Genomic DNA, 17,780 nt, shown 5'->3' with positions numbered 1-17,780 from the left:
AATAGAAGCACTTAAGTGTGTCTGTCGAAGCAAACCTTTACTTGGAACTTCAAACAAGCGTTCCGGACAAATGCTCACAACTCTAATTTAATATCCAAGCGAGTGTAATGACAGGAAGACAGCTGTGCTCCTGGCTCTCACTTCCCTACGTGTTGGCACAGCGTAGTGCTCCGCAGTCTGCTGTAGCGTGGTCTGCTCTGCCCGTCCTGAGTGTCACCAGAGCTCGTGTGTGAACCGCTGGTGAGCGTGGACACAGATGGTGCGGGGGGAGCGGCGCGTGAATATATGATGCTAGAGGGTGAAGTGTAGCGAGTCGAGGCAGATGCCCACTGGCCCCGCGAGAGCAGCTCTTCTCGGTCAGCCACGATGGACGTCGACATGTTTGATAGAGTATTTAGGATGCATGGAAAACTACGGAACTTATTGTGAGACTTCACATGGATTTATGTCAAGATTCGGAATCATTTGAAAAGTGGGAACACAGTAGTTCTAAACCCTTTATGTAAACTGCGTACTGCATTGAATTTCAAACATGAATTTCAAAAAAGACGACCAGTCTGTGTTTACGTGCTTGAATCAGTCTATGGTTGTAGTCCTCATGTAAATAACACTGCTAACTAAAATAGATTTTATGTAGGCTAGCAGAGATGTGCCACATTTGTATTCCAAAGAATGGAAGAAAGTGAAGCGTCCAACATGGCAGCTCTAGTAAAGGAAGTTCTACCTATAAAATAATTGTTGAGATTTTAGGTATTTCCTTATTCAGTTACACAGGAACTACGTTTTCAAGATTGCCCGGAAAGTGAAAAGGTACAATGCCTTGCCTTCATGTCATCACGACTTTGCAACTTTTAAATAACTTCCCAGGACCTGAATGCTAAATCTACAAACACTAAATCTAAATGAGATTCAACTTTGTGAAAAGGTACAACATTACATTAGAATATACTGTTCTGCCCAAAAGTAATTATCTTTTTTTTATACTTCGTAAAGAGTTTTTTTAAAACACAAGAAAAGCCAAACAACTGGATTGAAGCATAATAATATATTTAAATTTGAAAAACATGTGAACACACATATACAGTTCGTTACAAAAAGTAAAAAAATAACTAAAAATAAAGACATACAAAAATAAAAGGCATATTTAACAAAGAACAAGAACAAAAACTAGATGTGGCCTAGTCATCAACCAGTTATTAATGTGCTAGACAATGAACATGTGGGCTTACACATTACATTTGGCGAACTGTTCCCAAAAGTATTACTTCAAAAAATAAATTAAACAAATACACAACTTCTAGAGTGATCTGAAAAGAAAGAAGTTAAGCCTCACTGGCCTGATTACTCTGACCTAAATTGGCAGGCACATGGTAATGCAGGTTGTATTTGGATCTTCAACAGGTTGTGGATAAGACCCGTCTGGGTTGGAAATAAAAGCCATCGTTTGTTATGACAACAAAATGTATCTGTAGATGACATCATTCGCAAAGTGAATAACATTTGTGACAGCTCGGTTATAAACAGTGATTGATATGTGACCAGCTGTCTGATACCAGGATAACAGAAAATCTTTCAGCAACACCCAAGCCTACAAGCTTTGAGAAGGCATCAGGTGACATGTCTGCTACATCTATGGTGCGTATACAGTATCTGAGCAGATTCAATGGAAGAACAATGTTTTACTGTCCTAAGAAAGAGCTTAAGCATATACTGTAGAAGAAAGTGGCAGAGTGATTAGATCCTCTGCTGGAGGTACAGAAGTGAAACATCCTCGGCCTACAGCATGTATACGCAATTAGACAGAAAAAAAACACGGCGGAGATATTGAGGTTATGTGACTATGCTACAAGAAAATTATGAAAGCACTGCTAAGAAATGTATTCCTGTCAAGGAATCTCAGGATAAACAACATCAAAAAAATTGCTTAGTCAACTTTAATACCAAATAAAGTGAAGAAAAAGTGATGCTGAGAAAAGATACAAGACAATGGAACAAAAAAACTAAACAAAAGTGTTTGCTTCCAAACACTACAGATCTGCTTGACTCCAGTGGCTCATCCAAGTCAGCTTCTCAGCTTTTCTGCTCCTCTGTTACACCTTTCAATGCAAGTCAACATATACAAAAGTGCCATCTCACGGACCAGATAAGTCTTTAACCAATGCACCTGCAAAGTGTGCTCAGGAGAACAAGACAGGATCACAGCCGATCCTCTGTCAAATGAGAGGAAAGTCAACTCCTGAAGCTGAATCGGAGCTCTAGGTGGGAAGAGGGTCATCGTCGCCGCGTTTACACTTGCACTTGCAGCAAAGCACGAAAGGGGTGGCCAGCAAAAGGAAAGGGGAGGCCACTAGCAACAGCAGACCGAAGCCAGCAAAAATCCCAACAACCTGAGCACAGAGTTGACAGATCCAGGGAGAGAGGAAAAAATGAAGTACATTTAAGATAAAAAAGAAAAGAGCAAAAAGATAAACAACATGTGCACATTCCTGCCAATTATAAAACCAGTATAGATTGGTCTGTGATTCTTTGACATGTCAAAACAGATCGCATTCAGCCACAGGGGGGCAGTAATGGTTTTCTGATCGTATCTTGGCGTCGGTCCTAGAGCTACTGATACTGATTTAGTAAAGAGAATATATACATTTGTGTGTGTGCTGTATAGAGTAAGGCATTAGCAAGTGTGACATAAGCCACTCTTGTAATAAACATAACATCTCCCTAGTATAGAAACATAAATCATGAGCTGTTGGCTTTTAGAAGATTTAAGGCTATTTCAGGTGAATTGTGTGGGTCAGCTTCAGATCTGCAGTCTAGAGGGATATGCTCATGTGGTACATACCTGTGTACGATGCCAGATGACGGAGGCTCTGGAATGACCCAGTTTGTTCCGGCATGGTCCTTTATCATAATGGATCAGTAAGAAGTCATCCTGAGGAGATGAAGGAGAGATGTTAGCATCAATAAAGTAGTTATGTGCATGAAAAAGATGATTCCCCTTGCTTCAAAAACATATTCTCCTTCTTTTTCTGATTGGTTATTTTGGGTGGTATATGAGGTCTGATTTGTTAGTGTTAGACAGCATGACTTCTAAAGTGAAACTGGATTTGAAAGGTCACAGTGATCCTGGAATCAGTGAAAGGTCTAGAATCACTTGAGTAAGTGCAAGATGTGCAGCGCCAGTCTGTCACCTAAATAGCATTACAATGAAAACAGGATTGTAATAGAATCTTATGAGTTCTTTGTGCCCGTGTATCAGCGTTGTTGTTATGGGAAGAGTTACCCTTTCAAACTAGCATGTTCAAGTTCATGTGTACATTTGTGTCCTTTTGTGTTTATTGTTTATCTTTAGTTTATTCTTTTCAACATTAGGCGTAACATTATTACAATAACTTTTTTTTTCTTGCCGATGCTATGAGAAAAGCACATCCACAGTGGGAATTACACTCTGGATACATCACGTAACTTAGCTTAAGTTTACTTGCAATAGCAACCTTTTGTGCAGATAGAAGCTGTAATGTTACGTTTGATTCATTTCAAAGGATGTCATAGAACGGGCTTTAGTTTACTGCAGTTGATCTCATCAGCTTCACCTCATCCAGCTATTCCTTTTAGAGGTTCTTTTTTTTTAAATGAGAAACTGAAAAAAAATGGCCAACTCTACAATTAAGATGAATATGAGTTACATGAAGAAGCAGCACTTAGAAACTCCAACAATATATTGGTCTCACCAAGCACAACTGTACTGGAATAAGACATGAAATAAGACATCCCAATAAAAGTTCTGCTTATACAGTAAATAGTATGACCTTTGTCAAAATAATAAGAACAACAAAGTGAAAACTTACATCTAATGACTCCAAGCAGTACCAGCAGAAGGCGTGCTTGCAGTTCTTACACATCATCTGGGCACAGCCTTCATCTCTCTCAATGTACACTTTACATTTAGGACAGCGTTTGATCGGAGCCTCGTCCCCCTCACTCTTGAAATTGGAGCTGAAAGTGAGGAGATGAACATGCAAGAGAATGGTTCAGAGTCTCACGTACGGTTTCATCAAGCCTATTTGAATATCTCTTACATTGAAGTGTGATTCTAAAGAAATGACTTTTTCTATCATGTTCTGAAATATTACTTAAATGACACTAACATTTTTACTTGCTAACATGCTTTAAATACAGTATATGTATAAACAAAAGTTTGGAGTCTGTAAGATCACCAAGGCTGCTTTTATTTGATAAAAAATTCAGTACAACTGTGATATTTCGATTTAAAATTTGATGCACTTTCAAATGTAATTTATTTCTGTGATGGCAAAGTAGAATTTTCAGCTGCCATTACTCCAGTCTTCAGCATCACATGATCCTTGAGTAATCAATCTAATATTCTGATTTGCTGAATGTTGTAATTTCTACCATGTTTTTGCTTCGATTAGATGGAATCCAAACAGAAACATTACTAAAATGAAGACCAGTCAGTTCCTAAAAAGTGTATGCATAATTTGTTGAAGGATACTTCAATAATATCTGTAACCTGGATTTTTATTAGTGGAGAGAAACCTATTAAAAGAATCTAAAATCAACATAAGAAGTTATTTTTGTTTTTATGCAACGAGGTGCACCCACAGAAACAAGATTTCTGCTGTGAATGCTACATGATTTGATGCTGAGGGTCTAAAGTACACTAGTACCCGTTTTCCCCAGGCAGGAAGGTGGTAATTGGCACGCTCTCCTGACACGTGTGGCCGGTGGGGCAGTCTGCCCTGCAGGCGGAGCAGAAAAGCAGACTGCACTGAGGACACTGCACTGGCTGCGGCAACTGCACCTCCGATTCATTCAGCTGGCACACGGATTGGCATGAAGATGATGGGCACCAAGTCCGACAAGGATCCAGAAGCACCTCTGCAAGGAAAAACAAACAGCATATTAGAAATGATGACCTGTTTGATTTGATCTACATTTACATTTTCCCCGGGTTTGACATGAGGTATCAAATTTTATTTTGACAAAAGAGGTTGATGTATAAACACACTGTAAGTTTGTATGTTGAAAGGACTTCCTCCCCAGTGGAAAAAAACTAAGATGCAAAAAAATCTCATTCGGAATGAAACCTCTAACAATGTTATGATCGCTTTATGTTCCACAATTCTGTGTAAAAGATTTATGAATGTGTCAATTTGATGCAGGCTTTTCAAAGAGGCTGCTGTTGAAGATGTAGCTGTTAAAATACTATATTAGACATGGCAAAACTCACAGAAAAAAAATAAAAAAAAAAAATAAAAAAATACCTTACCCATCTTACAAGAATGAAGCATTATTAATTTCAAATACAATGCATTTCTTAGAGGCACATTAGCAAATAACAAAAACTTAAAACAGATATGAAAAAAAGGGTGTTAAAGCTAAATTAGAACTCTGTACTTCATGAAACTCTCAGGAAAACTCACCTCGCTCAAATTGGAGTCTCTTATAACGCTGCATGATATCGTTAGCCACCATAGACTCAATCTACATAAAGAAAAAACTCAAATTAATTAAGCAAGATAGAAGCAAGGGACAGTGGGTGAGAGACTGTCTTAATAATTTAAACTATTTTAAGCAAGCTTACTTCGTTTTCCAGCAAATGTCCCAGTTTTGGGCAGGCAGAGTCTGGACAGCTAATAACTGTTTCAAGGCCTTCTTTAATGAGGAGTTCAACATATTGCTTCAAACACTGTAAGAGACAAATTCTTATTTTTTTTTCCATCTTTGAAAAAAACTAGAGACGGATGCTGCCTCTGGTTAAGTTTCCGCCCACAATCCATCACAGCATTCTGCTGAGACAACATTCAAGACCTGCTCGCAGAGAACAGACCAGTTTGACCAACATCAAGATTCAAGAAGCTTATGCATGATTAAAACAACTATCAAAGCATTAGTATATAATTATATGTGCACATACTAAATTCTATAGTCATTATTTAGAAAAAAATATAACAGTAAAAGGATCACTAGCTCCTGTATGTTTGTATTTACATTACTGTATTCCCACTTGTGAAAAGACAGTCAAGTAATTTGCTGGATTGCACACTACTGAAGACACAGCCCTTACCAGACTGCAAAATATGCACTGGCACTGGGAGATGGTGGTCATCTGTTCCAGGGGAAACTCTCCCAGGCACAGTTTACAGGACAGAAGGGGCGCCAGGTCCACGTCCCAGCTGGGTTCATAGAGAGAACTGCTCATGATGCACAGATCTGGGACACTAAAATACAGACAGAAAGCATTCAAAAAACAGCTAAAGCAGTTAATAAATATCATACAGTTTTATTTAAATAAATTAAAAAAACAAAAATATATATAAATCAATTATAAATGTACCAAGTGAATTTAGCCATCACGAAAATTTTTACATTTTAATACAATAATATACTATTACATATTTAATAATATTTTAAATTATTTATATATTTTATGCTTCGTCATTTTTATTAGTTTTTGTACATCACATTTATTTTTATTTTTCTATTAAACGTTTTTATTTCGGTTTTATTAATTTTAGAACTTAAACTTTGCTCATGTAGCTGCCTAGGCAACATTTATTTCGTTTTATTCTATTTCAGCTTCATTTCAATGACCTAAAATATTTAATAATAGTTTTAATTTCAGTTCATGATGATCACATTATAATGAATAGTAAGAAATGAATATTAATTTTGAGATTTGCCACAAATTACTTTAACGGTGTTTGTAAAGATTAACTTTAAGTGAGCATTAGAGGACAACAAAGGTAAAATATAATGAGGGGGAAAGACACTTCCCCTTAAACTATGACAAAGATTTGGGGTACCTCACTCCTTATCTATTAAATTGTTTGGTCTGCCACAAGAGTTTTCCCTTTAAAGAGCTTCTGCAGTTTGCTAAGGGCTTGTCCAATCAGTCAATGACAAGTATGTCAATATCCCCCAGTACTGCTGCCAGGCAACCCAACGAAAACTAATGACTGTCTCTGCTGGAGAGCCCTACAGAACAGACTCCCTCAGAGAGTATGAGCAACACAGAGCAGCCTGCTAAAAACAAACAGACCTCTGCAAAATACATTATGTGCAAACTTTCAAAGCACATGACACATAGGTCACAGCAAAACTTTGGTACCAAAAGTTACTAAAATGTAACATGATTCACTCTTCCACCAAATAACCATCACAAGCTGATAGAATTAATTGTTGAGGAACATTCAGATGGTCTAGTTCGTACGCTTCCCCACAGCAGATATCCGTGTAGGTGGAGACAGATGGAGACTCATGTGCTTGTGTCTGCAGTATCTCATTGTGTTGTGGTGGGAATAGTCGACAGCCCAAACAGCAAAGGGCTCTCAGCAGACTGTTCGTCTCTGTTTGGGCCTCTCACCTCCGTCAGCACACCCACACAGCCTTAACCAGACACAGCAACTCATATGTCATATATAAAGCCATGTGTCCATGGTGAAATTATTCTGTCCTTTATGACTGTTGCCTGTCACAAACATCCCTAGTGAGATGTTGGGTAGAAGCCAAGGCAGACTGTGAGACATCAACAGTGTTTGTATGATGCACATCTTAGGACAGTGCTGATGTGCTAATCACCATTCTTTCTGACATCATCACCTTGTGTACCACACAAATGAAGAAAAAAAATAATGTTGTGGTGTATATGGAGTCTTTCATTAACTGCTCATTCTCCAGAGCAAACGAGGCAGTGTTGATAATTTGAAGAGAATGCAATTTAAGACATCTTTCTATGACAAACACGCTGCATCAAACTCATATACGTGATATATCACTGTGAATACAACACTGAGTGATTAAAGACTGCAGAGTTTGCCCAACTACCAAATAGATATTTCTCGATTACCAAAGTTTGTCTCAAACATAAAAATGGTAGCCACATTCTTGCAGTATAGCCTTAATACATCAAATCTCATCAGGAGCAACTATATTATGTTGGTGCAAGGGCTGGGCAATAAGGTTATCCAATGTCCAGGCAAGTTTCAATCTGCCACTCACATGAAACAATTGTCCATTGTAGTCGCAATGGCCACTTTCTACAATCCAGTAAACACCCAATGGATGCTGTCTGTTTTTCCTTGCAGGGGTGCTTCTGGATTCTTGTCGGACTTGGTGCCCAACATCCTCATGCTAAGCAGTCCCACCCTATATTTTTTCTGATTTGATGAATGATGAAATATATATGCAGCCACAATGAGGAAATAAAGACAAATTCCTGTTCATGATAACTAGGACATAATGAAAACAATGGCATATTTAAACCAAGTCCACTGTTGAGTAAACATGAATGCAAAATAAATTCACATTTTAGAGTTAAGAGTTTAGTGCAATTTCCTTTTCTTTTTATTCCGCTTGTATGACCAATGGCAGAGACGTGTTGATGCAACCTATTTAAAAAGCCAATTATACAATTAATGAGTGGTGCAGAAATGACACTTCAGCTGTTATAATGGTGTCTGCTGGATGTCTTATTTAAGAAAAGCAAAGCATCCATAATAAAATTGACTGCTATTCCTTGTCTGGTGTGAAATACTGTAAATTCTGTCTTACTCTGCGATATAAAGGTTAATTTTCTTACATGACATATGCAGCTAATAAATGCAACCTCCAGAGGAACCAGTCTCTTAAAAGAAATAAACAATAGGCCTCTGAAAAAACACTCTATCAATGACCAAAGCACTCAGACAGAAGATCCAAAAATGAACAACTAGAACAAATTAAATGAAAAGGAACAAATTACCAGAAAAATGTCCACCACACCCAAACTCAAAGAGGAAATCACAGGCATGAAAGAAGCCCTATAAACCTCCATTGTGCATTCATCTAGACAACGACTATCCACATCTGGAGCTCTTCCTCCATGGGTTAGGAAGGGAAGGTCAGGAAATACCCTATATAACTGGATCACGCACAGAAGTTTGGCACAATTAACTCCTCATCAGGTCCAAGATAAGGACAGAAAGAGTCCAGCACATTTTTATACCAACTCACTCCGTATCACTTTTCATTTCTGCTATTGCATCAAACTCCTAAATGTGCTGAAACCATTCACAGCTAAACTTTAAATAAGGCTGAGGGTGCTCAACACACACATGCTGTTTGCAGGTCTTCTGATTTGTGTCAGCAAAAATACTGAAATCCCTGAGCTAATTGCTTAATTGGATTACATTACGAAGGAGGGGTTTGTGAACACTTAAACAAGCATAACTGTGCTAGTCAGAGAAAGAGATTTTTACATTAACTTGATAAATACAATCAGTCCATTCATGAACTTGGCTATTTGGACATGGAACCTAGTGCCTGACAAAAATAAAATATATTGCTAATGTTTTCAGTCACTGTCTGTTTGAAACAGTCTTCTGAGGTCGAACAGTTCCCTCTAAAGCAATCACTCTGACTCACTATCATGTTTCAATTCAAAGGAATTTTCTAATCAAGTGGGCTGTTACGACCAAACTGAACCACAGAGTTGAAGTCCTTTTGACTTTTCAATTTTAGACCAAAATGACTGAGTAAATGCTAACAGAATCTTCATTTTTGGGGAACAGTTAATTGCTTTAATTGTTTAAGAAAATGTTAAAAACATTTGCGCAGAAGTGTGTCGATGTGGGAATAGACAGCAGACAAATTCTGAAGCAAAAAACATGTATCCTCCTCATTAAGAACAGTGTGGTCTGAAATCATCTCTGAAAGGCAGTCTACAAGTCAGAGGGAGCAGAGCATTCCTGCCAAGCACAGGATGTGAGCTATGCCCAAAGAAACAGCAACACTTCCTGTTTTTGCCATATGCATGCCAGCATATGCACGACTAGGAGCACAGACGTATGCTACTGTATGAGAGCTAGTGTAACGGTCCGCACAAGATAAGTTTTTGTCTGTTGTATGCAAAAAAAAAAAAGCTTCTCTACACCAAAATGCGCAAAATTTACTTTTACATGGAGTAATATCCTAAATAATTTTTTCCTGTTCATCTGAAGAAAATTCAGAACAAAACTTTTTTTTCTCAAAATAATAATAATAATAATAAAAGATGACACTGAAAGGAAATCTTGAGCAAAATATGCACACACCAATGTGCCATGCATCATTCCATTATTAATATTTTGGTTTAATCATTTAGTGAGAAGATGTGGCTAGTAAGATCATGCGTTATAGAAGTCTAATCTCACAAACAAGGATTTGACATCATTAGTAAGTGTTAGTAAAAGAGATAAATCACACTGTGCACCAGAAAGCACTGGGAAAGCTCAAGAGGTGAATCTCTGCAGGGCTTGTTCCATTTCAGTGTAGACGACATGATCTAAAGTGGATTTAACAGATTATTTGAATGACTGGGATCAAAGGATTTATAGCAGTTCAAAAAGCACACCTATTATCTCTCATTCAACAAATGTCAACAGAAGGAATACAGAGACATATGCAGGAAAGTTGGTCTTTGTTTATACTTTGTTCTCATAGTGGTCTACAAAGTTTGAGAAATCAATACTTTAAACGTGTCCAAAGGTTTTGAAAGTAGGTTACTTTTTTACTTTTTGGTGAATCTGTAATCTCTGTTTTGAAGTCACTGGCCTGTGGCCTCATTAGCTCAGAGATTAACCTGCTTCATTGGGATTCCTTCTACTGATATGTTCACTTCAGATCAAGTGCCATTTATTGTTCTTTTGATATCGGGAATGTTTTTTTTTTTTTTTTTATTGCAGAAAAGCTACAATTCTGTGACATAACCTCAAGAGTGAACCCATGCTATCCAGACCAAACTCTTGGAAGCTGTACCTGTACTGTACCTAACAGTCCTCTATCTAGGACATGGCTTCCCAAACTGGGGTTCATGAAGAAGCTAAAATCATAAGTGAGCTGAAGTAATTATTTAAACCTTAAAAATGTAAAATAAATGAAAAATGAAATACTTTATTTGTTTACCTGCAGATCATGTGACTATTAAACAAAATCAGAGAGAATCAGAGAACCACGAAATGTGTGGGGGTCAAACATAAGGCCTGTGAAGGAGCCCAACCTGGATGGCTTTCAGAAAAAAATATTCAAAATAAAAGGACCTCAAATAAAACACTAGTACATTTTGCATTTTTTCTCATTTCTTCAAGGTGATGCTTAGTCCGGTCAGATGCCTAAATGCCCTAAAATGATCCGACACCCCTGATGTGGGCTGATATTATGCTCCACTAAACATCAATACACCTCACATTCTGAAGTTGGTGATCAGCATGCAGTGAGTCACCTCAGTCTCTTGTCCAACTGAAGAGATGATAAACAGCTCCCAGATCTGAAAATTCATAAAAAAACATACATTAGTAGGCTAATCTATTAATTCTAGAGTCAATAAAAATTCACCTACCTATAAATCCTTGATGTAATATAGTGTGTGTGTGCGTATAAAGCAGGAAGACTGAAAGCTGGCAGCCACAGTTTGTTCCGGACATGGGAAGTCCCTATGCATTTCATGAAAGGGGCATTCAGAGTTGACCAGCTGTACTATGGTAGACACTAATGCCGCTCTTTCATGCTCAGCCCACTGCTGTAATGTCACTCGGCTCAATCAACTTTCCCTATCTTTATCTTTATGTCTGAACATCCACATTTAGGTTTAAGGCATCAGTCTTCACGTTAAAGGGTTAGTTCACCTAAATATTTAAATTATGTCATTAGTAACTCACCCTCATGTCGTTCCAAAACTGTTAGACCTCAGTTCATCTTCGGAACACAGTTTAAGATATTTTAGATTTAGTTTGAGGGCTTCCTGTCCCTCCATTGAAAGTGTATGCATTAAAGTTGAATGTGAAAGTGAATCGTTCGTTCGTTGACTGGCTCGGCTCGGTGTTCATCTTCAGTTCTCTCTTCACAGCAGTTCAGTCAGTGTACTGTTTGAGTAAATGAATTACTCCGGGATATTGGTTTGTTTTAACTCAGAGGGAGTGTCAGCCACATTAAAAAAGTTAACAGCTTAAGTGCGGATTAATGCTTATTGGAGACGCAAACCATTTAAAATGATTCAGTTCAATTTGGTGAACTGGTTCAAGAAGATCCGGTTACATTGAGTAATTCGTTCGCGAACCGGATATCACAAACTGCTTTGAACGCGCTCACAACAGACACGGAAGAGAAGCCAATGCTGAATAAAGTCATAGTTTTTGCTATTTTTGTACCAAAATGTATTTTCGATGCTTCAAAAAATTCTAAGTGACCCTCTGATGTCACATGGACTACTTTGATGATGTTTTTATTACTTTTCTGGACATGTACAGTATACCATGCATACACCTTCAAAGGAGGGACAGGGAACCCTTGAACTAAATCTAAAAAAATCTTAAACTGTGTCCCGAAGATGAACGGAGGTCTTACGGGTTTGGAAACGACATGTGGGTGAGTTATTAATGACATAATTTTAATATTTGGGTGAACTAACCCTATAATCAATGAATGCACGTTTTCACAATGAAGTGTTCAATCCCTTTTAATAAAAGGTTTTTACACACGACTACAGGTTAGATTCATCATTCTTGCCAAAGAGCACTTAATTTAATATGTAATTCATTTCATAACTGGCTGCCAATAAAAAGACACTACAATATGTCTAGAGTTCAATACTCAAATCAAGCATGATCTGGGTCACTCTGATTGGCCACAGACCAAAAAAAGCAACAAATGTGGCTGCTAGTTGAGTCAAACTAAGCTGAGAGGCTTTGTTGGAGTCTATATGCATGAACAGGGCACATGTCCAACTCACCCCTGCTCTTCTACAGTGGACTGAGCATCGGAAGAAATTATTGTCAGACTGATAAAATCTGAATTAAATTGTGTTTGTGTAAGCTGGATGTGAACCACATTTGTGGTTACAGGTGGGGTAATTATCATTAACTAAGACCAAAACTAATTAAATTAAAAGACCTGTTAAATAAAATAAAGCTGAAATCAAATAATATATATAGTTGTTACAAATGCTTATTTCACATTGATCAAACTGATTTCCTGGTGCATTAAACATCCAGTGTGGGAAGCATATTCTTGCACTGAATCAACAGATTGCATTATATAACAAATAATTAATAAAAACTCCCACAAACATTGTAAAAGGTCATGTTTTGACTGAGCTATATCCTGGGATAGGGGGCACATGATCACATCTGTTTTCAGAGTGGTCTAGCATTCAGTAAACAAAACTAAGTTTAACAAAGTAATGACAATCACTTACATGTTACTGTTCTTATTGCAGTACGTTAAAGCCACTGGTGGTCATATTTAGAGGGAATGCCTGTTGTTTTACGACCCCAGCCTCCAAAGACAAGATAAGATATGGTTTCCTTGGATGTGAATATGAATCGGCTCATCCTGACGATATGCTGATATTTGTGTAACGTTATTCATTTAAAATATACACAGTATATTACAAGACAGCGTCAAAAGCAGCTACAGTACATTATCAAATAGAGCATGCAAGGTGGCATGCAACAAACACAAATCACTGCTTTCACATCAGAATGGCTCCCACGAAGAGTGAATACGCTGCTCAATTCATTGACATAATAATAACACTAACAGTTACGTTACATGCACCGCTTACCTTAGGATGAATCTTTTTGCTGTCAATCTGTTATAAGAATATTCATGTTCCATGCACAACTAAGCACAATGTCTTCCTATACGTCCACATTATTCACAGATAAATAAAAAAAAACATATCGCACAGAATCGTAACAACGAAAGAGACTTCTTTATCAGGGAAGCGTTTTCTGCCCTAATTAACATCAGCAGGTCGGAGGGTCGGACTGGTCCCCGTGATTCTCTGGAGAGGCGTCATTTGACTGCGCTCGAAGGCGCGCGGCTGCTGATGTGCTGCGCTCGTGGGCGCCCTCTGCTGACGCGACGCACGCAGTGCTGTAGATACCCGGAAGACAAGCGGAAACTGCCACCTGCTGGTGTTTGTCCGGATCAGCGGAGCTGTCCTAATTTGACCTCTGCATGAGACGTCATGAGAGCACCAAAATTCATTGTGCAGTAAATAAAAGTTATAGTTCATAAAAAATAAATTTTTAATAGTAGACTTGTCTACGTATTATTAAAAAGATTTCGAGTGAAGTTTGCTCCAAGTCATATTGAAATTGTATTGACTGATTGTATCAATTTATCAGATGTATGATATATATATATATATATATATATATATATATATATATATATATATGTGTGTGTGTGTGTGTGTGTGTGTGTGTGTGTGTGTGTGTGTGTGTGTGTGTGTGTGTGTGTGTATAAAAAACACGGAATTTACTGTGAACTTAGATAAACTATAATTTAACTTAATTGAAATGTAAATATGAAATGATATAGTTTCATCTGTGTTTCCTTAATTATGCACATTTCTTATTCTAGAGGTCGATTTATATATAGAGAGAGAATTTTTTGATGCTATTATCATGATTATATTCTGTAAATTTGGCACGTCTTGTACTTTTAGTACCATTTATCGCCACAAGGTGTCAGTATGAGGCTGATAAGCTTACATTACAGCATGTGGCAACGTCACAGAAGATTTAGTTCATTCATGCTGCAGTAAAAAAAAAAAACGCACTTGTCTACACCGCAGAACATGTCAGGACATGTAAAGCATATTATTTTTCCAGATGTTAGTTGTTTTGGAAGTCTGCATAATAATCTACATGCTAATGTGATATTTGGAAATAATGTCCTTAAAAGCATGCATGCTGTAATTTGCAGGATAGTGCTGAAGACAGAATCTAATTACACACTGTGTAATTATGAATGCATTAAATTTTAATGCAAACTAATTGATGATGTGATGATAGAATGTCAAACTGGATAAACCTAAAGTTCTGTCACACAGAGAACTACAGATTTACTTAACATTGTGACATTTTGTGACACTTTTAAATAAACTAAATGTCTAAATACAAATTTTGTCATTCATTTTTATTATTGGGTATAGTCTAATGTTATACTGACAAGACAGCAGTGGAAGAAATGAGCTGTTCGAAGAGAGAAAATATCAAGTGTGCCGATTTCTTGGTGAAAAATGTTGGAAAGCAGAGCAGGTCAGACATTGCCTGTTTGGTGTTTACCTTTTCACTCCATGTAGCCCAGGGCCAAGTCACTATGGCAACTTCCTTGCACCAGGAAGGGAATAATTGCAGTTCGGGAATTCCAAATGGATGGTGTGCGTTGTTGAAGGTGTTAGTTTTGTGCGTCTCATTCAGATACTGCAATCTGTCTGACTAAAGAAAACAGTCACATATCGACCTGGTTCCTGCGGTGGGTTTCTGTGTTTATGTGTTGCAAATCAGTGGATTTGCTTCTGTAAAGGGATACAACATTGAAAGCTGCCATGTTTTATGTCATGAAAAGACATATATGGGATTTTGTTCATTAGTGCAAGTAATATATCATGTTCTTTAGCAGCTGCAATTTTCTTCTTTGGCTCCTATGTGGCTTGGAGATAAATTCTCTATCTTTTTTTAATGTTTCTGTTATAAAGGATCACTTTAATCTGTCAGCTTATTTTCCTTCCTGCATTTGGTGGTATCTTCTGAAGGAAATGTTACACTGAGTGTGATGAATCTGTGAGAAGCACAGGCCCTTTATTACAGAAAATAGCAAATGTGAAAGATCACTGACGTCTAAAGCGGGTCAAGAAAATGTTAGCAAAGTGTGATATTTGGCACATTTTTTAGTCTTGAATACAGTCATTTTAATAGAGATCCACACAATCTGATACTTGGAGAAAAGGTGGCAGTCACATTAGTGAAATTATGTAGACAAAAAAGGTCCATTGTCTGTTGTCAATGTTATAGTGATGTACGAAGCACATCTCAAACAGAAATCACTTTCTAGCCAAGCAGGTGTTTTTTGTTCAATTCAGCAACTTGTTGCAAATTCTGTGTGATAAAATTTTTCACATTTGGGTGAATTTCCCACCACACATTTCACATTCAAGTTGGTCATCCAAATTTGCCATGTTGCTGTTGACCAGCTGAAAGCTGCTTGGTTCGATAGCGATTGTAAGAGCATTTATATATAAATCTTTTATAACAATATACACTACAGTTTAAAAAGTTAGGGTTCAGTCAGTTTTTATTCTTTCTTTTTTTTTTTTATAAATTAAAACTTTTATTCAGCAAGGATGAGTTAAATTGTTAAGAAGTAATAGCAAAGATTTATATTGTTAGAAAAGAGTTATAATTAGAAAATTTTTTGTTCTTTTTGACTTTTTATTAATTAAAGAATCCAGAAAAAAAACTGTTGCCAACATTGATAATTCTAATGATAAATCAGCAAATTAGAATGATTTCTTAAGGATCATGTGACGCTTTACTGGAGTAATGGCTGATGGAAATTCAGCTTTGCATCACATAAATAATTTATATTTTAAAGGATATTAAAATAGAAACCATTATTTTATATTGAAATAACATTTTGCAAGATTACAGTTTTTACTGATTTTCTGTATTTTTCTCAAATAAACGCAGCCTTGACGAGCATAAGAGACTATAAAAACATTAAAAGGCTTACTGATCCTAAACTTTTGAACGGCAGTGTACTTACAAAAGCAACTGACATTTTTTGCCCGTGAATGCATTTTATAGGACAGCAAATACATTTATAAAATCAAGTCAAGTTATCTTTATTTCTACAGTGCTTTATACAATACAAATTGTGTCAGAGCAACTTCATAGAGATAAACAGGAAATGGCAAAATCATTTATGGAAACTCAGCAATGGAGACAATTCAGTTTCTGCAGTTCTACAAAAGGCAGCAATGTTGTTATTTAATTTGAGCCAATTATCTGTTGATTCTGTTCAGTTCAGTACATGTGCGATGCTGTAAGATGCGCTTCAGCTGTAAAGAAGCTCTACAGAAAATAATAGTGCCATCTACTTAATTAAGTTCAAGATTTGTTCTCACCTGTGGTAAAATTATAATTCAATCAATATTTATAACCCAATAAATATTTCATGCCATATTTCATATCTATTTGTAAAAAGCAGGGTCCTGTTTAGTGTCTTGGTTCCTTTAGCATTAATGACCAGCTGATTATTCAAATCCCCACTTGTCTATATCTCAAATGATTTCAAACATTCATACATCCATTCAGCACTGGCTGGATTCTTCCGTCCTCCTGACTTTGATATATTATCACAAAGAAGATGGAAGAGGGTTAGATAAGGGCTAGAGATGCAGAACATCCATGTCATATACCTGCTGACCCCTTTGTTTGGTTAGGCCCACCGTGCCCATTACAATTTCATTACATGGAGTCAATTCGTCTTTTTTAAAATCTTGATTAAATCTTCATGCTTGAGCTAACCGGAGGCACTTATCCATCTAGCTGTCTTCTCTGCTCCTACTTTAACCTCTGGGGTTGTGTGCACAGGGCCATTCTCGGCGCAGTCCAATGAACCCCTTTGACACTAATTGAATTACTGGAAAGAGCGCAAAGCCATGTGACCTGTTTATGCTATGGTCATTAGAGAAAACTAGGAACTGATTTTTGATCACACATACATTATTTGTGAAACTTTTCAACTGATGCAAAGAAACAGAGGACCTGAGGGTGAATCGCTGTGCCAAATTCAACAGCAGTCTCTTTTCATCTGAAAAGTCCTGATTACAGGACTGCAATAGAGCAGACACCAGCAGCTTGGATCTGTTATCCATCACCCAGTCTGACATTGGAGCACCGCGGGCCATTCGATCCCAGTGTCCCTCTCCTCTATCCTGCACCATAACCATA

The 17,780-nt window shown here is 37.3% G+C and overlaps 1 protein-coding gene across 5 annotated transcripts; it reads right to left on the bottom strand.

Moving 5' to 3' along the window:
* Positions 1-1,952: 1,952 nt before the first annotated feature.
* On the bottom strand, positions 1,953-13,846 carry LOC113082677 (probable E3 ubiquitin-protein ligase RNF144A-B). Of its 5 annotated transcripts, none has more exons than XM_026254218.1 (10): positions 13,598-13,846; positions 13,229-13,309; positions 11,223-11,302; positions 6,086-6,239; positions 5,603-5,707; positions 5,442-5,502; positions 4,686-4,896; positions 3,846-3,993; positions 2,840-2,929; positions 1,954-2,387 (listed from the first exon to the last, which is right to left on the bottom strand). In XM_026254218.1, exons 3-10 carry the CDS (start codon positions 11,243-11,245, stop codon positions 2,256-2,258), a joined length of 924 nt encoding a protein of 307 aa, XP_026110003.1. In that variant the 5' UTR covers positions 11,246-11,302; positions 13,229-13,309; positions 13,598-13,846; the 3' UTR covers positions 1,954-2,255. The 5 variants fall into 5 exon arrangements, with proteins under 5 accessions (XP_026110002.1, XP_026110003.1, XP_026110004.1 ...); XM_026254219.1 differs by having other exon boundaries at positions 13,229-13,376; positions 13,598-13,673; XM_026254221.1 differs by having other exon boundaries at positions 1,956-2,387; positions 11,258-11,302; positions 13,598-13,845.
* Between the last annotated feature and the right edge of the window lie 3,934 nt (positions 13,847-17,780).

Source organism: Carassius auratus, unplaced genomic scaffold (genome assembly GCF_003368295.1).
Source record: "Carassius auratus strain Wakin unplaced genomic scaffold, ASM336829v1 scaf_tig00036687, whole genome shotgun sequence".
In the NCBI taxonomy this organism is placed as follows: Eukaryota; Metazoa; Chordata; class Actinopteri; order Cypriniformes; family Cyprinidae; genus Carassius; species Carassius auratus.
Note: the sequence above shows the minus strand (reverse complement) of the source record. Positions and strands in the feature narration are given on the sequence as shown.